The sequence below is a fragment of the Quercus robur genome, chromosome 4, assembly GCF_932294415.1.
Source record: "Quercus robur chromosome 4, dhQueRobu3.1, whole genome shotgun sequence".
Classification (NCBI taxonomy): domain Eukaryota; kingdom Viridiplantae; phylum Streptophyta; class Magnoliopsida; order Fagales; family Fagaceae; genus Quercus; species Quercus robur.
In genome coordinates this window covers 65872256-65898530 of record NC_065537.1, presented here as the reverse complement: position 1 = coordinate 65898530, position 26275 = coordinate 65872256, and the positions used below count along the sequence as shown (strand labels likewise).

Sequence of the window (26275 nt, the reverse complement as noted above, 5' to 3'; positions counted from 1 at the left end):
CAGTAACTCGATTTATGTGGTATCAAGTTTTATATAAAATCGATTTACTTAATATCGAGTCATGTTGTCCCCCTCCCCACATTTCAAAATCCATGCACGTGTCTGGCTCTATCTGTGTTGAAAACCTTCACTGTCTGGTCTCTGAAAAAGAAAGCCTATGAGGTGAACAAAGTTTGCTAACTCTTCTGCCATTTTCCTTGTCATTATTGCATCTTCACCAGGCGTGCTGTTGCTGTGGTCCCCTTCTTCTTTGTTCTGGCACATCTTCCCTGACAGGTATATATTCACTTACATAACTACTTATAAATGGATTGACTTACATAACTACTTATAATTTGGATTGCTTTCTACAACTGTCTTATTCTGACATTATGTGTGTGTATATATATACATAAATGTATGTATGTATAGATATATGTATATATAGACAAACGTACTTACCCATATCATAAGATGTATATGTGGCTTTCCCAAATATATGTATATATATACACACACACATATACACACACACACACACACACACACACACACACATATATATATATATATATACATGTATGTATGTATGTATATGCAAATATATGTAAATATAAACAAAGCTACCTACCCATATATGATCACATGTATATATATATATATACACACACACACATGTATAGGTATGTTTACATATAATGTATGTGCTTAGGGCACCAATTTTTTGAAACATTTTTGTTAGGAATTGCAAAAACTGTTAGTGCATTGAAAATCCTGGAAAAAATTGTCCAAGAAACGATTAATTATTGTGTGCTCTTATGACTTATGTGAGAATAATCTTATATGTGTGTGTGTGTGTGTGATAGTGACATTGTATACATATTGTTCCTAAATATGTCGAGTTTTATATAGTAATGTATATAATAATTTTTTTTGAGAATTCTTTTGGGAAATATGTATATAATCATTCTAAATAAACATATATATAAACAAACATTGTACGGTGAATTCATATGATGACATATGCATTCATTCGTAACTACACAATAATGATGTGTAATGTATACTGAGGTTTAAATTGTATGGCTCTTTCAGTTCTGAAAGTCTTTGCTGTGTGGGTTCTGAAAAAGAAAGCCTGCGAGGTGAACAAGTTTTGCTGACCATGTTTGCATTTTCCTACTCCATATTGCATCCTTACCAAGCGAGTTTACAAACACCCTAATTCTTTGTTGTGGCACGTCTCCCCTAAAAGGCCAATGTTTGTGTCCAAACGAATCAAGTGTGTACACCTATAATTAGGATAGCATCATAGTGCATCTGTAAAAGATTAATTACTGTTGCATTAACATAACCCCCTATCTTCTGCATGATAACCACAATTAATTGTCCTTATCCAGGTCTGGCATGGGTCGTCACTGCTTCTACGTTTACTATGATGGGGAACAGTATTTCCATGACTTGCATGGGCTGTCCTATAAAGGCGAGTCAGTGAAGCAGAAGTTCATTGAGTTGAAATGGGGAACACACTTGAGAAAAATGCACCGGAAGATAATGGAAGCTCTACGGTTGGACAAGGAGTCACATAAGATATCCATTGTGTACTGTGCCCCCCAGATACTTGTGAGTACTCAGGTTGTCTACAACTCAAATCCGTTGGGTTGCGATGCTGACGTGGACATGATGTGGGCAATGATTAAGCGGACCCCCCAGTTCATAGTGTCTGACTTGTATGTAACTGTTGAGGCTGTTGGGTTCCATGGTAGTGCAAGTTCACAGCATGCCAGTGGGGTGGAAGAGCCACACTCATTGTCGGTTGACGTGCATCCTCCCTTTGCCTATGCCACGCCTTTCCCCTACAATAATCAACCATGTGCAATAGATCATTTGGACAACACCGAAGTGGTGGGCGCCACCAATACACATGATGTGGGAGGGTCTACTCACACATATGAGCATGTCCAAGCTGATATGGACGGGGGAATTGATATTGATGCCAGCCGAGATGTGTATGAAGAGTTCATTGATACTGATGGACCAGTGGACGACGCGGAGGTCTTAGATGTACCACTGATTGAAAATAACGAGGAGGATTGCCTTACAACAGTTCCTATCCCAGAATGGTTCACATCAAACACATGGGACAATATTAATGACCCATCACCTGCATTGGGTACAGGACATCTTACAAGTTGGCATAAAGATGACCACCCAACAAGGGGGATGCTATTCAAGAATAAAGCCTCTGTTCAATATGTGTTGACCCTCTACTCTGTGGAGCATAATAAGCAATACAAGGTCATCAAGTCTGACACTAATAGGCTGGTAGTGCGGTGTAAGAATGAGGCATGTCTGTGGTCAATTCGGGACAATTGCAGCAAGAAGCACGAGATGTGGGTTATCAGTACATGTAAGGGTCCCCATAGTTGCTCATCCCTCCAGCTACCAACTGATGGGCGGATGATGGATTCAAAGTTCATCTCCATTGCACTTGAGAAGTATGTACGGGAAGACCTAACCCGAAAGGTAAGGGACTTGCGTAGTATGTTGCATGCAAGGCATGGGCATGATGTAACTATGTACAAGGTTTGGGAAGCCAAACAGAAGGCAGTTGCACGTATTTACGGGGATTTTGACGAGTCGTACGCAGAATTGCCACGATTTCTAGCTGCATTGTCTGATGCAGATCCGGATACTGTGACCACACTAAAGTGTGACCCCAATGTCCCGGGGACTTGTATATTCAACTCCGCGTTTTGGGCTTTCGGTCCGTGTATTAGAGGGTTTAGGCATTGCAGGCCGGTGATAAGCATAGATGCAACGCACCTTTATGGCAAGTACAAAGGAAAGTTGTTGATAGCAATGGCAACAGATGGTAACAACGAGGTTTATCCACTCGCATTTGCCGTTGTCGAAAGTGAGAGCACGGAGACATGGGGATGGTTCTTGGCATGCCTGTTGACCTATGTTACAGACCGCACCAATTTGTGTATAATATTCGACAGGCATCGTGGGATACAATCATGCTTCGATGACACCACTAGGGGCTACTTGCAACCGCCCTTAACCCATCACCGGTATTGCCTCCGCCATTTAGTAAGCAATGTTAACACTAACTTCAATAGTGTGCCGTTGAAGAACTTGGTATGGAACGCAGCAACTGCGAATCAAGTTAGGAAGTTTGAGAACACCATGGATTGCATCAAGAATGTCAACTCGGCTACGTACGACTATCTTAAGGAGGTAAATCAAGAAAAGTGGACACTTGTACACGACCATGGGCACCGATATGGGGCAATGACAACCAACCTGTCAGAGTGCTTCAATGGGGTACTTAAGGGCGCACGTAGCTTGCCCATAACTGCAATGGTGAAGTTTACATTTTACAAGGTGAACTCATACTTTGACGAACGTCGAAACAAAACCCTAGAGAAGTTGGAAGAGGGGCAAGTGTGGTGCAAATATGCCTATGACAAGTTCGAGGAAAATCAAGAGAAGGCGAAGCTCCATATTGTTAGAAGGATGAGTGCGCAACAACGGTTATATACAGTGGAGACAATCTTCACTGTTGAACACTGGCGGGGGAGATCACACCCATAGGGTTTCCCTCATAGACATGACATGCACGTGCGGCAAATGGGAAGCAAACAAGATCCCTTGTTCCCACTTGATAGCAGTTTGTGCCAAACACAACCATGATGCCACTGAGTATATGGATCATTTCTACCGCCTTGAAGAACGCTATCACAGCTATGAGCCTATATTCCAACCACTAAAAGATAGGTTAGAATGGCCGGAGCCAGCAGAAAGGAGAACCGTGATGCCAAACCAGCGGTTGATCCGTGAAAAAGGTCGGCCCAAGTCCACGAGAATCCGCAATGAGATGGATGACGAGGATAGGGAGTTGCCAACCTCATTGTGGATTGAGAATGGACCAAAGTTGAAGTGTGGGTTGTGTCGCCAAGAGGGTCATAACTGTCGTACATGTCCAACTCGAAATGTGGCTTCAACAAGCCATGGTGCTATGTAGCAGGTAACAATTACAAATCATAGTAACAAGGAGGTATCATAAGTTATTCTTCTTTACATGTTTAGATATTACATTATATGAGTTATAATTAAGATGTGGGTAGTAATTTGTAGTATTCTTTCAATCTTATTGTTTGTGGTGTACATATTCTAGTATTCATGAGGTCTCTATTTCCCTAACTGTATATGTTTTGCTGCAGATTTGTAATTGTTGCCAAGGTGTAACTGTAGATGCTCCTCATTTAAGCAGGCAAGCTTGAATGCTCTTCTATATTTGTCAATTCAATTTATTGATTACCATGGGTTGTATACTAATTTCTGTGTTGGCTACTCCTCAGAAAGGAGGCAACTTCTGAAAAGAACAAAAAGAAGGTGTCACTCAAATGCTATGACTCCATGTTTGCCTAAAACCATTGTTGGCGGATGCTGTCCAAGTTTCAACTTACAATTGCTATGACTGTTTAAAATGCAGAAATGGAACTTTTTATTTTTGTACATCAACTGATTTAAATGCATAGAGGCTCTTTACTTACAAATAAGCTTGTATATATGGATGATTTTTTTATTCGCGTAATGCAAATGGGGGAATGTTACTGATGGATGTGGTTGGTTATAATTTGTATGGATGACTTGTTGTTCACAGCATGGTTGTCAGCAGGTCCACTTTAACCATGAATAAGCACGATACTGAATGGGTGTGAACAGTGCAAGTCGCAAGCAAAACTACAAGTAGAAAGGTTATACTAAATGAAACTCGATTTTCCAGCTAACGAGTTACGTTGCAGTCCATTTTCAATCCCCTTCGACTGTATCCATTCTCAATTGTCAAGTATCTGAGTTACTCGATTTCTCCATATCCGAGTTACCTTCAACATACCTCGATTTATAGGGTACCGAGTTACGTTGAAGAGCACTCTACTCAGCTAGATTCCTCTTCGACTGTATCTGGACCAGTCCAAATAGCTGGACTGGGTGATTGAGCCCAGTCAAGGTAACTCGATTTCCTTATCACCGAGTTATGTTGAGAAGAACTCGCTGAAAGTTCAAAAACGTGTACAAAAACACTTTTGAACGTTTAGACCCCCAAAAACAAATTTAATCAACACAAGCAATATGTTAAACAACTAGTGTGCGGAAACTTAACATATGCTATAACATGGAATTGATTAAACAACTATCTAAGCCACAACAAAATAAACCACAGCAGATAATGTAAAGGCAGAGATAGAGAGGAAGGAAGATGCAAACACAGCGATAACACCAGATATGTTATCGAAGAGGAAACCGAAGACCTCGGCGAAAAACCTCTCCGCCGCCCTCCAAGCGGTAATCAATCCACTAGAAAATACAGTTGGGATACAAGGACAGCAATAGACCCTCCAAGCCTAATCTACCCAATGCACCTAAGCCCTCCAAGCTTCTTGCTCCAACGAGGTTGCGCCGAACCTTTTTCTTTTCTAGCTTTCCGGATTCCGCTACTTCACCGTAGCATCAACCAATGAATATTGGCTCCTTCCTAACTGCTTCCCAGAACTCCAAACGTCTGTCTCACAGAGATGATAATGGTGAGAACCAGGTTTGGTATAAAGGCCTCTCAAGGATTTGTCAATGGAGAGGAAGAGAGTGAGGGAATTTGATGAGACTCTAAGATAGAGATTGTGGGTGAAACAATCTGATTTTTCTTTAGGGTTTCTCTCTCAAAATTCTCTCTGGAAGCTCTCTTTCAATCGTGGGTTAAAAGGGTATTTATACTGAAGAGGAGTGGAATGCGAAACGTCAGGTTTTTCCAAAACAGGGGTGGCTCGCGGCTTGACCTCGCGGCTTGACTAAGTCGCGAGTTCCAGTCGCGAGTTAACCGTATGGCCAGTTGTCCTGTTTTGTCCTGTAGTGCTCCAGCTAGCATGACTGTTCATCTTCCAGCATGCTTGGCACGTGTGCATCTTCTGGCGGGTTGAAGCCGCGAGTCCAGCCGCGAGTCCCAGCCGCGACACTCTGTTTTCTTGCACACTCTTGAGCAATCTTCACACTATCTCACTCACTACCCTTACAACAATCCCACCTAAATACAGGGTTACTAAATGCTGAATTACAAGCAAATTTGGCACGGAATAAAGCCAATTAGATGGTTGAATAAATTCAACCTTACAATCTCCCCCTTTGGCTATTCCGTGACAAAACCCTAAAACAGACTCTAGACTTAACATGTGAGTTGGGAACAGTTGATCAAAACTCACTCACACCTAATTCTAGAAGCTGTGAAGCACTTGAATCATATGAACATAAACTCCTGAAACACAAAAATACACCATGATCATTGTAAGCAGAAAAGTATTAATGCATATGAAACAGGCAATATGAGATCAAGCATAAGATGGAGTTAATGAACAAACCATGGCTTGATCAACCAAGTGAACACCACAAGGTAGTGATCACAGTGTTCATTCACACTTGGAATGAACACAAGGACATACAAGTTAACAAGCACAAGGCAAGACACTTGTATGTACAACACTCAACCAATGCATAGCACACAAGGCATATGCATCTAGGAACAATCCTACAAGGGCACAAGAGTGACAGTACAACAATCACAATGCAGAACATTTAGATTAAAGTACTGATTTCAACATAGCATAAAGGCTGCACTTAAGCATGGTACATACCACAAGGCCTACAAACTATGCATAAAACATAAACCCTGAAAGCTTACAGAAGCATATGGGTACAAACTAACCAATACCTGAATAACATCATCCAAATATATTTAAAGAATAAACCAAGAGTATATGAAAAGAGTTAGAAACAGTTATACACCAAAACCCAGTTAGAAACAGTTATACACCAAAACCCAGTGTATTAAAACCATAAAAACCATAAAAACACTAATTACTCCCCCTCAACAAATTACTCCCCCTCAAGAGCTGCTTTTCTGCTTCAATTATCAATGAACTTTCTCCCCCTTTTTGACATGGAATGGCCAAAGGGTCACTTGTCATGCTGAGTTGTGAAGCTGTCAAGTGTAGCAGCCAAGACATCAATCTGGTCTTGCATGGCTCTCATCCTGTCAGAATGCTCAGTCTGGACTGCCCTGATCCCATCAAGCCTTTCCAGAATGATCTGGAAAGCATCTGGAGGTATGTCTGCAGAGGTTGAAGCTCTGTGTCTTTTGCCACTTCTCCTAGGTGTTGAAGTTGATGCAAGTCCAGTTGCTTCTGCTTCAGTCTCCATTGGAGCAGCCTCTCCTTCATCACCTTCATCTTCTTCTCCTGGAAGCCTAACACTTATCCTTTTGCAGGTAAGCTTGTTGATTGCAGAGGGTGTAGACATGGGACTGATGTCTTGAGGGATTGGAACTCCTTTACTCCTAAAAATCCTCATAAGCAAACTTGGAAAGATCAATTTAGGCCTAGAGGTTGTTCTGGTCTCATCCACAATGGTGTCATAAATGTGGGAACTTATGTCTATGAAGTTCTTTTCCTTGAGATCCATCAGAAAGACTGCTCTAGCACAGTTGATTGTAGTCAATTTCCTAATGGGATAGAGATTAAACATCATGATTATGGTAAGGCACCTCATGTCCACTGGAAAGGCAGTGGTATTCAAACATTTTCCTTCTCTCTGCCCACCTATCCTTTGTTGAATTGTTTCAATAGACACACTCCTATCCTTGTAATTGATGAATTCTTCATCATCTAATCCTTCAAGTCCTAAAGCATCATCTATGACATGAGCATCTAAGACAAACTCTTTACCCCTCACCCAGCAGCTCAATTCATTGTCCTTTATCACAGCATTTGAGTAGAATTCCCTAATTAAGGGTTCACACACAACAGGGAAACCACCCAAAAGCTTTTCCCATCCTCTTCCTTCAAAACAACTGGGAATAAAAGTTTGCCTTAAATCTTCCAAATCCACAAATCTCTCTTGAATGATTCCTGCATTCAAGAAGTTATCCTTGTATCTCTCAAAATGATGAACTGACCTAAACAATCTAGGATCCATCTTAAGTCTTTTGTCAGCCCTTTTAGCAGTAGATTTCTTCTTCTGGGGTGAAGGAGCCATCTGTGAACAATCAGAAAAAGCCACAACAACATATAACAATATATGTGCATAACCAGTCAGTACCATGTAGTTAACAGAGAGAGATATCAACCAAACAAGTGAACTTCAAACACTTAAACAGCAAGCAATTTAGTTCAAACATATGGATAAACCAAGCCTAGGATAGGAAACACATGAACAACATGGTGAAGCTATCCTGAAGGCAAATAAATGACATTGAGGCAGATTATGGAAAAATGATATGACATACACACAATATATTGAGCCTAACAGAATCTTCCCACAGATTAACAATCTAAGACATGCAAATCTAGCAAAGGAAAACTCACAACCTCAAACAGAACCAAGAGTAACATCAACAGCTCAAAGTTCAGATTGAAATGAAAGGAATACTTAGCTAAGCACAAGAGCAATAGGAATAAGACTATCATTAACACAACCTATATCAACAACATCCACAAGCTAAGCAAGAACAAAGAGCAGAGACCGAACCACAAACCCATTTCAAAAACACAATCAAATGCGAAAAATCAAGGGTAAAAGCACAGAATCAAGTAGAAAAGAGTGAAAATCAGAAAACCCATACCTGTATCTTGACGATTTTGGGCTGTAAGAGTGCAACACAAGAGATTGGAAAAAGGGAGCACGGAGTGTTTGGGAGGAAGAGTGTTTAGAGAGAAGATGAACAGTCACAAAAATTCGAGGGAAAAACTGAAAAAGTTTTAAAAACTGCTCCTGTTTCTGCAAAACACGCGATTTTCGCGACTGGTTCAAGTCGCCACACAGTCGCCAGCTCAAGCCGCCAAAGCACACAAGAGGAAAATTTTGAAAAAATTTTCTAAGTGTTTTTCGCGACTGGAAGGTCTACCCGCGAGTGAGTCGCGAGCTGAGCCGCGGAAATCTCTGAGTGAATCTCGCGACTGGACCTTCCACTCGCGAACAAGTCGCCAAAACTGACCAGCGAAGATGCGACTGAGGCTCGCGACTTGACATACCCGCGACTGAGCCGCCAAAACAGGGCAAAACTGTATTTTTTGAAATTTTCAGATTTTTCCAGCAAAACACTTTCCAAAAACACCTAAAACACTCAAAAATCTTTTTGTGCTTGAATTAACAAAGATTGAGCATGTGAAATCACATTTTATCAAGTACAATCACACAAATGAATATGGCATTTATTGAACATAAACTTGTGTGTTGTGTGTGGATATCAACAATGAGATAGTCCTTTGTCTAATGTGAAACTTCAATGATCAATTCAACCAAGACATACACAATTAGCACTAGATCATGTGACCAATCTCAATTATAGAAATATGAATATATGACTTCCCACACAACTTGATAACATAACTTGGAGCCTTTCATTTGACTCCACTTTCAGCCATAACATTTGATCTTTTGAGGCAATCATTTCTCATTGTGAGAGGTATAGACAACATTTTTCTTTGAAGAACAGGCCTTTGGCCTTTTTGAAAGAAATTTCACTTTTGATATAAGGTCGCTTACCCTTTTTCCTAGTCAAATACTAGAATGTGCGACAGGCTTTTGCAGCTCAATATCTCTTTTCATTTGGAGATTTACATTTAGTGAGCTCTTTTTAGCAAAAAAAATAAAAAATGGGAAGAGATATAGACACAAGTCTATGTATGTTTCAAGATCAACATAACCATTCACTAATCATTCATGACAAGTTTGAAGATCTATTTACAACAATCACATAGATTTCAAGATTTTTCCCATAGTGATATGAGTGCATGAAAACAAGCAATGCTCGAAAATGCACAAAGCCATTAGCACAAAGGTACACGGCAAAACGAGTTTTAAGACAAAACTCAACAAAGTCAATCAAGCCTTTTTGATTTTCAAATTTTTATGTAATTTTTGGATTTTTGACTCAAGAAACAAAAAGATTGATAAAACACAATTAAGAAATATTCACAAACAAACAAACAAAATCAACAACAACAAGCATACCGAACAAACATAGTCACAAAGCATAGGAAGTATTAATGCATGGACATGTTGTAATGCTTATGCATGAGTACCCCTTTTCACCCACACGGCACTTGCGTTTGGGGTGATTTCCTTAAAGGATTGGGTACGGGAGTTAGGGCTTTCAAACCTTCGTGAGAAGCTTTCCAAGCAGTTGGTGAATGCACCAATCATCTTCATCACGTCCATCATTCCGGGATCTCCATTTTGCTCTCTAGGTTGATCCCCTGCCCAAGTTCTCCTATCAGTTCTTGGTCCTCCTGACCTTTGAGGAGTAGCACTGTTCTTTGCTCTCAGCTTTTGGCAATTCGGTCGAGTGTGCCCTTGAAGTCCGCAATAATGGCACACATACATTCCTCTAGGACCCCTTTGTGGTCGAGGACGTGACTTGGCACGAGACTCAGACCTGCCCACATACTGATTACGATGATTCAGCATCCGTTGGTCCACCACATTCTTCTTCTCCTCCACCTTGAGCTTCACACCAGTAGAGTCAGCTACAACTAGATCTTTGGCTTTGACAAACTTCACTTCTTTGGTGACATTTCCAGTTGAACTACTTCCTCCGCTATATCCCAGTCCGGATTTGTCTGAGAAGCTCTTTTGAGAAGATATAACATCGTCTAGCTTCTTGGTGGTGACCCTTTCTATTTTTGCATTTGCTTGAACAACCTCATTTTCAAGAAATCTCACTTTAGTGTAAGCTTCAGAGAGCTCACCATTCAAGGTTTCAATCTCGCATTTGGCCTCCCTATACCGGATTAGGAGACTTTTGTAGTCTTCCTCAGCCTTCTTCATCTTTCTTACAGCAGCCTTGGCCACCCTTGTGTATTCACCAGATTTCTCCAAAAGTGAGTTGTAATTTTCTTGAAGTGTTACAGTGCTTTCTTCTTCTTCTGCTTCCGATTCTTCAACAATTCCTAGTGAGTCATCCTCACTATGTTCTCCAAGGTCTTGAACAAGTACATTCAATTCATCCGAAGACTCAACATGAGCAATAGTCATGAAAGCTGAATAGTTCCCTTCTCCATCACAGCTCTCCTCAGATTCTGAGTCGGACGAGTCTGAATCACTCAAAGTCGTGGCATACACCTTGCCTTTTGATTTCAAATAGTTAGGACATTCCTTCTTGAAATATCCGTGCCCGTTGCATTCAAAACAAGTGACACCTTGTGTTGATTGGGATTCTTTTCCATCTTTCCTCTTGAAATCCCTTTTCTCCCTTCCAGAATTTTGGAAATTTCTCTTATCATCAAATTTTCCATTGTTTTTGAATTTCAAAAACTTCTTGAAATTTTTAACAAGATAGGCTACATTCTTGTCAACCATATCTTCTCCTGACAAGCCTTGATCTTCCACCTTCTCATTAACGGTCTTTAGAGCAATGGATTTACCCTTCCGTTGATTTGGCAGCGACATATCATAGGTCTGTAGAGAACCAACCAGTTCCTGCACCTTGATGTCGTCAAGATCTTTGCTCTCTTCAATGGCTGTCACTTTGGCACGGAAGCTTTCCGGCAATGATCGGAGGATCTTCCTGACAATCTTAGAGTCCTCCATCTTCTCCCCCAAGTTAAACTTACTGACAACCACTTCATTTAACTTCCCATAGAACGAGTCGAACGACTCATCCTCTCTCATCTTGAGCTCCTCAAACCGAGTGGTCAGCATTTGCAACTTGGTATCTTTCACCTTCTTCGTGCCTTCATAAATTGTTTCCAGAATCTCCCATGCATCTTTGGCAATAGTAATGTGAGAAATCCTGTGAAATTCATCTGGAGACACACCACAGAAAATAGCATTTAGTGCTTTACTGTTAGCATTAGATGCAGCAAGTGCTGCCTTATCCCATGTGGATTTGGCTGCCTCAGGTTTGGCCCAACCAATCTCAACAGCATCCCACACGGATTCATCAATAGAGCATAAAAAGGCTCTCATACGAACCTTCCAAAATGCATAATTACTTCCATCAAAATATGGAGGTGCATTAAGGGATTGAGACCTATCCATCTCAAAAAGAAAGGGAGTCAAGGATCACACAATGGTAATGAAACCAAACAGATGTGTACCCGCTCTGATACCAATTGAAAGTTCAAAAACGTGTACAAAAACACTTTTGAACGTTTAGACCCCCAAAAACAAATTTAATCAACACAAGCAATATGTTAAACAACTAGTGTGCGGAAACTTAACATATGCTATAACATGGAATTGATTAAACAACTATCTAAGCCACAACAAAATAAACCACAGCAAATAATGTAAAGGCAGAGATAGAGAGGAAGGAAGATGCAAACACAGCGATAACACCAGATATGTTATCGAAGAGGAAACCGAAGACCTCGGCGAAAAACCTCTCCGCCGCCCTCCAAGCGGTAATCAATCCACTAGAAAATACAGTTGGGATACAAGGACAGCAATAGACCCTCCAAGCCTAATCTACCCAATGCACCTAAGCCCTCCAAGCTTCTTGCTCCAACGAGGTTGCGCCGAACCTTTTTCTTTTCTAGCTTTCCGGATTCCGCTACTTCACCGTAGCATCAACCAATGAATATTGACTCCTTCCTAACTGCTTCCCAGAACTCCAAACGTCTGTCTCACAGAGATGATAATGGTGAGAACCAGGTTTGGTATAAAGGCCTCTCAAGGATTTGTCAATGGAGAGGAAGAGAGTGAGGGAATTTGATGAGACTCTAAGATAGAGATTGTGGGTGAAACAATCTGATTTTTCTTTAGGGTTTCTCTCTCAAAATTCTCTCTGGAAGCTCTCTTTCAATCGTGGGTTAAAAGGGTATTTATACTGAAGAGGAGTGGAATGCGAAACGTCAGGTTTTTCCAAAACAGGGGTGGCTCGCGGCTTGACCTCGCGGCTTGACTAAGTCGCGAGTTCCAGTCGCGAGTTAACCGTATGGCCAGTTGTCCTGTTTTGTCCTGTAGTGCTCCAGCTAGCATGACTGTTCATCTTCCAGCATGCTTGGCACGTGTGCATCTTCTGGCGGGTTGAAGCCGCGAGTCCAGCCGCGAGTCCCAGCCGCGACACTCTGTTTTCTTGCACACTCTTGAGCAATCTTCACACTATCTCACTCACTACCCTTACAACAATCCCACCTAAATACAGGGTTACTAAATGCTGAATTACAAGCAAATTTGGCACGGAATAAAGCCAATTAGATGGTTGAATAAATTCAACCTTACACTCGCTATCTGTAGCTTCGAGATACGTTGAAGACCGTTGTCTCCACTTAGATTCCTCTTGGACTGCCTCTGGACCAGTCCAATTATCTGGGCTGGGTCAGGAAGCCCAGTCAACTTAACTCGATTTAGTTGTTACCAAGTTATGTTGAGAAAAACTCAATATATATAGCATCGAGATACATTGAAGACCATTGTCTCCACTTAGATTCCTCTTGGACTGCCTCTGGACCAGTCCAATTATCTGGGCTGGGTCAGGAAGCCCAGTCAACTTAACTCGATTTAGTTGTTACCGAGTTATGTTGAGAAAAACTCGATATATATAGCATCGAGATACATTGAAGACCGTTGTCTCCACTTAGATTCCTCTTGGACTGCCTCTGGACCAGTCCAATTATCTGGGCTGGGTCAGGAAGCCCAGTCAACTTAACTCGATTTACTTGTTACCGAGTTATGTTGAGAGTAACTCGATATATACAGAATCGAGATACGTTGAAGACCGTTGTCTACACTTAGATTCCTCTTGGACTGCCTCTGGACCAGTCCAATTATCTGGGCTGGGTCAGGAAGCCCAGTCAACTTAACTCGATTTAGTTGTTACCGAGTTATGTTGAAAAAAACTCGATATATATAGCATCGAGATACATTGAAGACCGTTGTCTCCACTTAGATTCCGCTTGGACTGCCTCTGGACCAGTCCAATTATCTGGGCTGGTTCAGGAAGCCCAGTCAACTTAACTCGATTTAATTGTTACCGAGTTATGTTGAAAAGAACTCGATATATATAGCATCGAGATACGTTGAAGACAATTGTCTACACTTAGATTCCTCTTAGACTGCCTCTGGACCAGTCCAATTATCTGGGCTGGTTCAGGAAGCCCAGTTAACTTAACTCGATTTAGCTGTTACCGAGTTATGTTGAGAGGAACTCGATATATATAGCATCGAGATACGTTGAAGACCATTGTCTACAATTGTTACCGAGTTATTCCCATGTAACTTAACTCGATTTCTTTATAAGCGAGTTATTCCCATATAACTCGATTTCTGGAGTATCGAGTAATTCTACTTTAACCTGATGTTCAGGATATCGAGTTACTTCAAATGGACTTCCAAACCACCACACACAACATGGATTCCTCTGAGATACACTGCGCACAGCATGGACTCCTTTTAGTCCCAGTACACATAACTCGATTTCTTAATAATCGGGTTATGTGTATGACCGACCCACTATTTAGTGCTCAAACGTACGAAGCAGCAACTGTTCAACTTCTTCTCAGCGAAAGTTTGGAGAACCAGAACAATGGCTTCTCAATGGCGGAGAGACAACGACGATGGTCCTGCTGATCGGTCCCCACACTTTTTCAAGATTATTCTGCAGAATGCTGTTCAGGAAGGAAAGCTTGTAAGTATGCTCAAATTTATAAATTCTATCATTGTCTGAAAATCATATGCTAATATACACTTCGAACACTTCATCTTCTGTATTTGTGATTGTTGAAAAATGTACATTTGTTACATGTAGTCAGAAAAACTTTCATTTTGCAATACGTAGGTTACACTTTAAGAAGAACACAGTCACATAACAGAGTACTTTTGCATCGTACACTTTTATATGAACAAAAAATGAAACAGGGATAAGCGCATGGTAGAGATTGAGGAAAAATATGAAGGAAATTCACAGTTTAATATATATTCTTTTGGAGTGGACCTGTCAAATGTACAACATTTCCCCATAATTTTTTACATTTCAACAACAACAGAGAAATGTAAAAGTGTAGAGGTTGATGGTTATTTTGGTTATAAGTTTAGGTTGTATAAATTGGTTTCAAAATTCATAAGAGTTGTTACTGTTATAGCTATTAAATATAACGTCAATGTTGCAGGATTACATTTTATTTTGTTTGATTTTCTTTTCTTTTTTGTGTGGGGGTGGGGGGCTGTAACTAAGAAGTATTCTGCCATCATTCAAACTTTTATTTTCTAGCATTGTGTATAAGGATTGATTGCATGTGTTTATTTCCCTAGCCTGCATTTATGTTATGGAGATTCTTTTTACAGCGGATTCCAGATAAGTTGGTGCAGAAATTTGGAGTGGACCTGTCAGATATGGCCTTTCTCACTATTCCAAATGGTAGAAAATGGAAAGTCAAGTTGGCACAACATGCTGGGGGGGTTTGGTTTCAAAATGGTTGGTCCGAATTTGCAAGCTCTTATGGTGTAGCCGTGGGGCACTTGCTGGTTTTCAAATATGAAGGAAATTCACAGTTTCATGTACTCATATTTGATGCCACTGCAACAGAAATAGACTATACTTTAGACGACGAACTCCAAGTTCATAGGATCGAAGATGATGAGAGTGATGACAGCTCTGTTGAAATCATCAAACACTTTTATAGGGGAGAGGGTTCAGGTTTGAATGTTACACTTTTGTAAGCAACTGGTTGATTTGTTTAGCTTCTGCTCTATTAATTTTATGTGCATGACTTCGTATTTTCAACTTCTTTCAGGATCAGCCCATCCTAAGAAAGACGGTGGTGTAGCTAAAAATCTTGTTATAGCCAATGCTTTTAAATCAGAAAATCCCCTTTTCACTGTTACCATGCATCCATCCTACGTTAATGGCAAGGATCGTGCGGTAAGCTTTTAGCTTCACTAAAATGGAATATTTTTGTAATTTAGAAATGCAACTCCCATTAACTATCATTTTTCATAGATCAATTAGAAAGATTGTCACACTAGATACTTGTGGCTGGACATTTTGTTGGTAATGATTTTTTCTTATTTGTGTTTTTAGGTGAAAAGATGTAGATCAATTAGATACTTGTTGCTGGAATATATTTGTTAAATATCTATTATTCTTCCTTGTACAGAGTTTACCCCAACACATTATCAACTACTTACCAAGAGATGGGTTTACCAAGGACTACACCAAAGCAAGTATACTCCCTGTCAAGCTCCAGATTGTGGACCGATTATGGCCTGTGAAGCTATACATTTATGAACGAAGTGGGGGTTCATCATGTGTCGTATCAGCTGGTTGGACTGCGTTTGTGAGGGAAAATAGTTTGCAAGTAGGAGATGTTTGCATATTTGAGCTGATTATGAGGGACGGTGTTGTGTTAAACGTCCACATTTTCAAGTGCGAAGACTAAGTGGTTAGGGTGGATGCAAAGTGATGATAATATTATGTGATGTTTAGAGTGTGTTTACTTTGCAACTTTACTATTCATCCCTATTTTGTTCATCCCAGTTTGCAACTTTATTGATTGGGTACTTTTGTGATGTTTAGAGTTTCACTCTTGGGAAATTTTTAATTAATATGATGAACTTTCATATGTATTTTAAAATGAATGTGATGCTGTATTTTTTTCTGCGCTTTTGTTTGGATTTTGGCCTTTTTTGCATGTCAATCAATTATATTACATTGAATGGCGACTCTTGGATTTTATTTTAGGGGGGTCAACATTGTTATTGCTATAGGATTTTGTTCTTTTCAGATGACATTGTTGTATGTTTTGTATATATTGTAACACTTTAATACAATATATTGTATATATTGTATGTTTTGTATTCTGTGAAATCAGGTTACTATGTGGCAACACAGGTTCTTAGGGGGGCGGATTGGACAGAAAGTTCAAGAGGGGTGAGTGGTTCTAAAGTCTGGGCAATGCTATGGAAGCTCAAGGTCCCAAATAAAATCAAGGTTTTTGGATGGAGGGTATGCCAAAACATTCTTCCTACCAGAGATAATTTAGTCCATAGACGAATTATAGATGATGACACATGTGAACTCTGCAAGAGTACTTCAGAAACAGTGATTCACGCCTTATGGGAGTGTGGGGTGGCGAGGGATGTGTGGGCTATCAGCCTTGTGAAGCTCCAAAAATGTGCTGGAGGTCAACAAGACTCAATGCAATTATTTGAAGAGATGCAAGGCCGGCTGACCAGGGAAGAACTGGAGCTATTTTTAGTCCAGGCCTGGCTCTTATGGTCCCAACGAAACAGGATTTCACATGGAGGCAAGCTTCAGTCACCAACCCAACTGAACAAAAGAGCATTTGATCTTCTCACAGAGTTTCGACAAGCACAAGAACAGCTAACAGTCAGCAGAACCAGCACAGTGAGCAGATGGTGTCCTCCACCGAATTCAAGGTTTAAACTGAACTTTGATGCAGCCATTTTCCATGACCTCAAGTGTTCTGTTGTAGGAGCTATTATTCAATGTTTGATGGTTGGTTTACTGTGGGTAGAAGTCAAGCTGGTAAATAGAAATGCAAATGGTGTAGCACACTCCTTAGCACGTTATGCAAAAAATATTGTTGATGATGTAGTTTGGTTAGAGGATTCTCCTCCACCAGCCTTGGAGGCATTGTATGTTGACTCCCTTCAATTTTAATGAATGAAAGTTTTGAGGCGTTTTCAAAAAAACAAAAAAACAAAAAAAATAAATAACACCATGTGCAATAATTTTTAGTCATTATTTTTGATGTTTGCAAATTTAGATGTTTAAAAAATAAGTGAGAAGTTAATCCATCAATTGTGTCAATCAATATAATGTGGCAAATTGAAATGCTTGATAGCTAAATTTTCAAAATTTCACTTGGTAGCAATTTTTCAAATGTTATAAATGAAGTTGGAACTTCTTGTAAACTGCAAGGACTAAAAGATGTACTGTTTTATTGAATGAGGGGACTATGGAGGGGATTCTCCTCCTTGTCTCTCTGTTTCTAAGAAAAGGGGGATTTTCCTCCTTGTCTTCAACATTAAAATTCGAGACCATACTCATGCTTCTGGATAAGATAATTAAATTATATTGAAATCAAATCTACACAAAATGGATGATATTTTTTTTTTTTTTTGTTGCAGTAGTCCTTCAAAAGAACAGTAGCGTTGCAAAGGCAAGGATGAATATAAGGGGAAAATAAAAAAGGAGAGAGATTTAGGATACACAGAAGCATTCAAAACACCGCCATTTATAGAAAAACATCATCTTTGAACTAAACAAACCTGCAAACAACATCTGTCAGACTCCTACCATAATTGCTGCCATTAACTGCTTATGAAAGTGGGTCATCCACACGGTAGAAATGCAAGTAATTCTATCATTGTCATAAGGAATCATGAGTCTGGATTATTTCTAAATCCATTTTCTTGCTGAAATTTTCATGAAAACTGTGAAACTTACATTTTATTGAGAATCATACCACTAAAAAAGAAGTAAATAAAAAATATTAAATAAAAAGGCTCCGCATGATTTTTGGAACAACTTAGAAGAGTACTTGTTATTGTCAATTAATGTTGAGAAATGATTACACCTAACAGGAAGATTAAGGGAGACCAGTGAAAATAACTCAAGTTCTACGTGATTGAGTAACTTTGCAAATAACTCGCTTTATGATGTATCCATTTATATGCAAGCCATTACACACAGAAATTGCATTCTTGAGATATTCTACTGCAAATAACTCGATTTTACCGGAGTTCGGTTTTGTGCGAGGTAGCCATATACAGTTGGATTCCTCTTGGACTGCATCTGGACCAGTCCAAATATATGGGCTGGGTGGGTGCATGTGTACAACGTAACTCGATTTCCCAAATCTCGAGGAATTTGAATTCTTGTGAGTGTAAGCATCTTACAGAACTCGATTCAAGTAGAATCGAGTATTGTGGCAGGCCTACCTTTAAACTTCGATTCGTCTTGGACTGCATCTGGACCAGTCCAAATATCTGGGGGCCCAGAAAAATAACTCGAGTTATGTATAATCGAGTTATTTGAAATTAACTCGTTCTCTGTAACATCGAGTTATGGGATAGCCGTTCCACCATTAACTGGATTCTTGTTATTTGTGCTACACATAACTCGATTTACGGACAGTCGATTTATGTGCAAGCCCTTGTGCTGAAAATTTGATTGCATGTAACTCGATTTCCATAAAATCGAGTTATATGGACATTACAATCTATTACCCATTTTTATTAACTCTTCCCCAGTTCTGCAGAACTTGCAGCTGTCCGAAATTACATCTTCGATTGCTCTCGCTTCATCCGGCTAGAACCCACAATTTCCCGCGCAAATTCGTCGAGGATTTTACATAGTAAGACTCTTTTAACGGTTGCTGTCTTTGAAATTACACATTGTTGGTGCATTATTCTCAAATTTTGCATTTTCATGCTTCACACTTCTATGTCTATGTCTATGAAGATTGTGATGAAATTGGGTGTTTGCCTAGTCAAATGCATTGTTGTTAGTAAGGTTGCCTATGTCATAGGTTGTCTTCCTTCCACAAAATGAACTTGCCAGTGGCTCCATATGTGTGTGGTATAGATATATGCTGGTTGTATGTCTGAACTGTACATTGTGCAATTTATTTTCTGTTTTTTGTAGAAGCTGGTGAAACTTACTACATGTAGCTACGATGGTATGATATATGTCAGTTCCTAAATCCACTTGTATGTTTCCTATATGATAAGACTTCTGTTATATACTCTAGGTCTCTAACTTCAAATTATTGACTCGGACCAAAATGCATTACAATTATTGCACCAACTAAACAACCCGTGAATAAGAATATTTGGTTTTCATTGTGTTGTTGTAAACTGCTCTAGACAGTATATTGTGTGCATGATTTTCTACACATGGTAGCTGGTTACTCTTCAATTTTTGTTCTCTGCTTCAAACTTCATTTTCGTTCTGTTTTTGTGTGAGCTGATCGTGTTTGCACTACTGACCATCGATTAGTTATGGGTCCGAAGAGGACTAAGAGGGGAAAATGCAAAGCTGCATCCGAACCTGAAGTGGTGTTTGATCAATTAAGGTTCCTCACGCCAGAAAATGAGCAAACCTTTGAAACATTGATTAAGCGTAGGCGTATTTGGGGAGAAAGGCAAATCAATTTACAGGAACTGCATCCTTTTGTTCGTGAGAATCTACAGTCTAGGCATTGGCTGTCCCTATGTACAAACATACAACCCCCTCCAGCTGACTTGATTAGAGAATTCTATTCGAATCTATCGGTGCATGAGGATCTTGGTGGTCACAAGGTGGCATCGTCCATACGTTGTGTACCGTTTACAATAACTAGGGAGCACGTATCTAAAGCCCTTGATGTACCTATAATTTGTACACCTACTTATCCAAACTCTATGTCTCCTCGTATTGATGATGTTATGGATGTTCTTTGTGGACGATCAAACAATCGGAATTCTGGCCGAAGTATTAGCTCAAGTGAGTTGACTGAGCTTAATTATATCTTCTTTAGGATAGCTTGTCACAACATTTTCCCTATCTCTCATATCCATACAATCCCTGTAGACAGGTGTATCTTGCTTTACGCCCTTGTCACCAATAGTTCCATTTGTTTTCCTTCCCTTTTCATCGAAACCATTGTCAAGGTGCGTAGGAGCAAGTATAAGAGGCATGCTTTGTTTTTCCCAGTTCTCATCCATAGGGTCCTCAAATATTTAGGATTAAAGAACTTTCCTTCCCACGAGTTGGTTCACATCCAAGCCCCTATAGGAGCCAAATTTCTGAAACAGCGAACTGCCCAAAAGAAGGTTGTCGACCTCAGTGTTGGTCCATCCAACAGACCACGAGTACGGTCTACTACTGGAGATGTTCAAGATGAGGACATGCATGGGGATCCCACATCTGTTGTTGCCGAGGATGGTGATGATGAGATAGATGTTGACACTGTTGATGCAGCGCATACATGCCCTCTTCCTCCCTCTCTTCATGCTATGATGGAGACCATTATGACGACTCAGGCAGCCCATGGTCAGCTTCTACATGGTCTTCTTGCCGAGGTTGGAGCTATGCGAGCGGACTTAGCTCACTATAGACGTCCTGTTCCACCTTCTACACCATCTGACTCTTGATGATTCCCATTGGGTATTGTACCCAAGGGGGGGACGATTTTCAGTTCGTGGTTGCTATAACATATTTGGAGAATTGTATGACAGTTCTATATTTTTTTATTTTAGTGGCAATTTGAAGAACATGGTATCCGTTGAAAGTAATTTGATATATTAATATGATGGTTAGTTTCATGCCCATCGTTACTATCATTAGTATTATTGAAATGGATGTAATGGTCTAAGAATTTTTTATGTTATTATGTGATTCTATATAATATCAAGTAGATCCAAGTCTGTGTGTAAATAACATTTATTTCATAATTCTGTACGTCGCTCACGTGTTTTTAGATTATAGTAATTATTAATACAAATGGAAGGTTTTGTGAAAGAACAATTCGTTTATAGGTTTTGATATTAACGATGAACCACCTAGGAGATTTTCCTTGGAACAATGGCTGAAGCTATATCTTGACTTCAGGCAACTATTTTTATTGGAGGTTTTGCTGAGCTTACATGTATTTTCCACTAATTGGATATTTTTGTCGATCTTAAATCAGCAATTATATTATTCTGAATTTGATCCTCGCCTGGACTATTCCTCATGCATCATATTTTCATTACAAAATTTATTGATGAAACCTTGCAGTGCAGACTCGTCGAAAAAGATAAAAGCGACACTTGGCATGACCTCATTCACTCTAGCATTAGGTCTAACGGATTTTTTTTAATCAAATATGAGGAATCCAAACCTGAAGTGGTGGCCCCTTACATAATATATTAGATAACAGTGAGCTGAAGATAATAAACATCGTGAAGTTTAAGTATGTTGTGAAGGACCAAACACGATTAAACAGATATAACAGTGACCTCAAGCCACTAACATCAAAGTTCTAAGAGCAAAGTGGTGCTTTGAACCTGTAAATTATTATGGCACGCGTTTGTTTGAGAGCTTAGTTTCAGGGTTGAACATGGTTTTACCTATATGCAATCTCTTCTAACCAACAGTCACGAATTATGGGAAGAGCGTTTTGACTACCATCCTTGAAAATGACCAACGACAATGACTAATGATGTTTAAGATTTTGTAAAGGTAAAGTCCACAATTAAACAGATATAACCAGGAGCTCAAGCCACCACCAACATCTACGGTATAACAGATGTGGTATTCAGACCAAATTGGGCCTCGCTTCAAACCGACAAGTCTTTGACCACGATGTTTGATCGAATAGTCGAGTAAGTAGGTATTCCCTCAAATGCAGTCTCACATCAATTGGCTACGATTACAAGAGAAAGTACACTTGTACATGACCTATGGCGCTACGTAATTTGTAAGAGTGACGGTTCTGAGACCAAAGTGATGCTTTTAACCTGTAAATGTTTAATGACCAAAGATAATGAACACCATCATATTTACACACCATGATGTTTACAGACATTCAAAATGACCAAATCACAGAAAACACTGTGATCTTCATAATTTATTTTGTGAAAGACCAAACATAATTAATAAATTAATATTGCGAACTTGCTGGTGAAAGACAAAACACAATTAATATAGCGAAGTTTGAAGGTGACCAAGTTCCAACTCTAAACACACGTCACCAGCCTGCTTCTGTAGCACCAACTGTAGTCATATCAAACTCCTTCAATCGCAGCACATGTGCCAACAGACGCTGCTGCTTAGTCAAGTCATGTTCGGTGCTCTACACGATGTGGATACCCAGGTCGACACTGTTTCACACCCACACTCACGTGAATACAGAATTGTGAAATTGGATGCACAGATGTCTCATTTACATCTACTGTTGCAACTACTGCCCACCTTTGATGTGACATTAGGAACATTTAAAATCCTGTTCATATAGTGTTTTTCCTGAAGGGTTTGACATGACAGGCCCTAATAAGTGAAATTGTAATGCCTGGACCGTGAAATGAGGTTATAAATGCACCAGTGATATAATGTTAACTTTCTACCCCGCTAACTTCGTAGATTAATTAAGCTATGAGTCGCAATGCCTCAACATCAAATTGTACAATGCGAAACAAGTTTGGACCTACTTCAACAAATGCATCATCACAAGTTCCAACAGATCAACAACTACATACATACACAGACCACTATGGAGGAAAATGGGTTGGAAAGAAGAGAGATTTCGTTAATATGCCAATATACACGTATGAGAGTCTTGGAAGCGTCGGACACATCATGGTCGGCAAACCTACAAAACTAAGTACAGATACCACCGCAATAGAGTTCACTATAGCAGAACCACCATGGTCAACCCTATACGAGAAGAGGTGTGAGTTAGAGGTGTATTGTCGATGGCACGGGTTACGAGTTCCTAAGGCACGCTCTGCCGAGTTACCTAGAGATGAACCTGCCAACATACTTGCTCGTCTTGAACAAGAGAACAATCAAATGCAAAGGCGACTAGACCGTTTTCACGCAATCCAAAAAGCTAGGAAGCATCTAAAGGGGAAGGCGCAAGAGCGAGCCATGAAGTCTATTAATGAAATTACTGCGTTAGATGATGAAACAGATATTTCAGACTTCTCAGATTCAAGCAATGATGATTTCCAAAAATTTCTACCTACGAACATTAGACGTTGTTGTTAATGTCTACACATTATGTGCAATACATGATGTTATTGTTAATATGTGACAAATGATGATTATGTATGTTCAACTTTTGCAACTCTAAAGATTAACTGTTTATTACTTTTGGCTAAGTTTATGTGAAATCACTTTCTCATTTTTTTCATACGTGTTCTTTGTTGCTACATTCAAGTAATGTGGGTCATGGACGAACAATGTCCTTTGCTTTGTAATGTAGGGAAAACCTTAGGAAGTGAAATGCCTCCAAATTATATTTATTGCACATTACTTGTAGGAAAATTTAATAGATTCAATACATACAGACTGATCCAAACCACATAGACCAACCGCGCATATGATTCAATAATTCGAATAATTCTTTTATATGAGTTGTTTGAGTCACAATATAATATGCACGTATCTGTGTATCTTAGTTGTAATAGTGTCCTACTTTATATAGATACATTACATAAAGACTCGTCCAAACCAGACTAACCACTCACTCACTGAAAATCCATATGGCTCACCCAACACACTCTCACTATTCTTGGGATATTTGGTTTGCTTAAAAATAGAGTAAAGGCCTAAAAGCCTGATCAGCCTTTCAAATGTTTCATTCAAGTTATTGGTTTGTTGTAGCATTGCTTGAAAGCTCCCTAATATTGCAATTGTGATGATCGGAAGCCATTGATGTAAAACTTGGAAGCATAGTTTTCTTCATGTAATTTTACATTGATGTTGAGAAAATGTAACTCCATTTTCTACCTGCAAAGACTCCCTGAAAAGTTTGTAGGGAAACAGGGGGATAAAACTCTCTACTGTTGCTACACTCACTGCTCGTAATACTAGCATTTGGCAAGTGACGTTGGAAAAGGCTAACACAGCTCGGCACTGTTCGGCGAAGTCATGTTCGCAGTTCTGCATGTGCTGCTCAACAACTGGTCACTATTGAACCCTGTCCAGTCATATCATCCATGCTCACGTGAATAAATAGATATGCAACATTTTGCAATGCACTATTTTCAAGGATGCAGAGGACCCTTCAAAAGTGTAAGCAAATTTTTGGGGGTAAGCTGTCCATCATTGCTACACTTGATTGATGTAGTTCTGCATGTGATACTCAACATCTCGAAACTATTGAACCCTGACCACACGTACCCATCCCCACTCACGTGAATACACATATGTGCAATCCTTTGCAATGCACCGTTTTCGAAGAGGCAGAGCATCCCTGAATTGGCTATGCATCAATTTTGGGTGTGAGCTGTCCACCATTGGTACACAGATGTTGTTCGTAGTGCTACATGTGCTGCTTAACAGCTTCGCACTGTTCAACCCTGTCCAGTCAATACACAGATATGCCTTCTTTTGCAATGCACCGTTTTCAAGGATGCAGAGCATGGCTGAAAAGTTTATGATACATTGAACACAGCTCAGTACTGTCTCAACAAGTCATGTCAGATGAAGCACAGGAATTCTGAATAGTTTTGAACAAGACATACCAAACTGGTCAGAGAAATAAACCATAGTAGTGATCAAAGTCCCTAATTAAATATAAGCATAAACATCACTAGTTTCAATTTTAAATAGGTTATCCTTGTCCAAACTCTGATGGTCAACCAAGTGAAATATTGAGACACTAATCACAACAGGAGTCCTTTCGATCACCTCATTGGCAGTGACATCTCATTTTTCTAAATTATTGTCTTTCGAAAATGCAACCCAGCCTTCCCCGAATCTCATTGCTTAATATGTTTTGATGGAGGGTAATAGCACAAGACATTGATGTGTGACAAATTGCTTCCCAATAATATACTTGCTTCCCATATATGTTTCCAAGCCATATTTAAGAGAACATCATAATCACATTATGTATAAAGGCTCACCATATTATGTGGCCACGAGATACCCATGAAAGAAGGATTTTTAGGCTTCAATTTTTTGTCTGCTTGGATTGCTCTCTCTCTCTTCCTCTGGACATAATCTGTAATTTTTTAAGAACAAACTTTTCTCTGACTTCATGTTTTATGGGTTTGTACATTAAGGAAGAAATGTTTGTATCATCTTCATCTAAGTTTTTGATATTTTTACCTGATGATCTTCCAATTTACAATTCTTCCTACGTGGATATTGAATCTCAATGGCAGTCTTATCAAATATAACAATATGGAAGCTTGAATTTCCTTCATATCTGAAGACTAAAAAATAACCATAACAGATAGAATGGTATTCAGCGAAATCCTGCCAACCATTACAAAACCTAATGTTGTTATCAGCTTTCTTCAATCACACTTGCCAAATTCCACCATAGGGAGCAATGACTGTAGCTACGGTGGATAGCTCAGTATTGTTGAACCCTGACCAGAAGTACCCATCCACACTCACGTCAATACACATAGCAACGCAGAAAATTTTGTGCATCAATTTCGAGTGTTATTGGTCCTATTGCTACATTGATGTTCGTAGTGCTGCTCAATAGCTTTGCACTGTTGAACCCTATCCAGTCATATCACCTACACGCACGTCAATACACAGCTATGCATCCTTTTGCAATGCAGCATTTTT

The 26275-nt window shown here is 39.6% G+C and overlaps 1 protein-coding gene across 1 annotated transcript; it reads left to right on the top strand.

Moving 5' to 3' along the window:
• Positions 1-1383: 1383 nt before the first annotated feature.
• On the top strand, positions 1384-3576 carry LOC126722413 (uncharacterized). The gene has a single exon (XM_050425567.1). The coding sequence runs from the start codon at positions 1384-1386 to the stop codon at positions 3574-3576; it is 2193 nt and encodes a 730-aa protein (XP_050281524.1).
• Positions 3577-26275: the final 22699 nt, after the last annotated feature.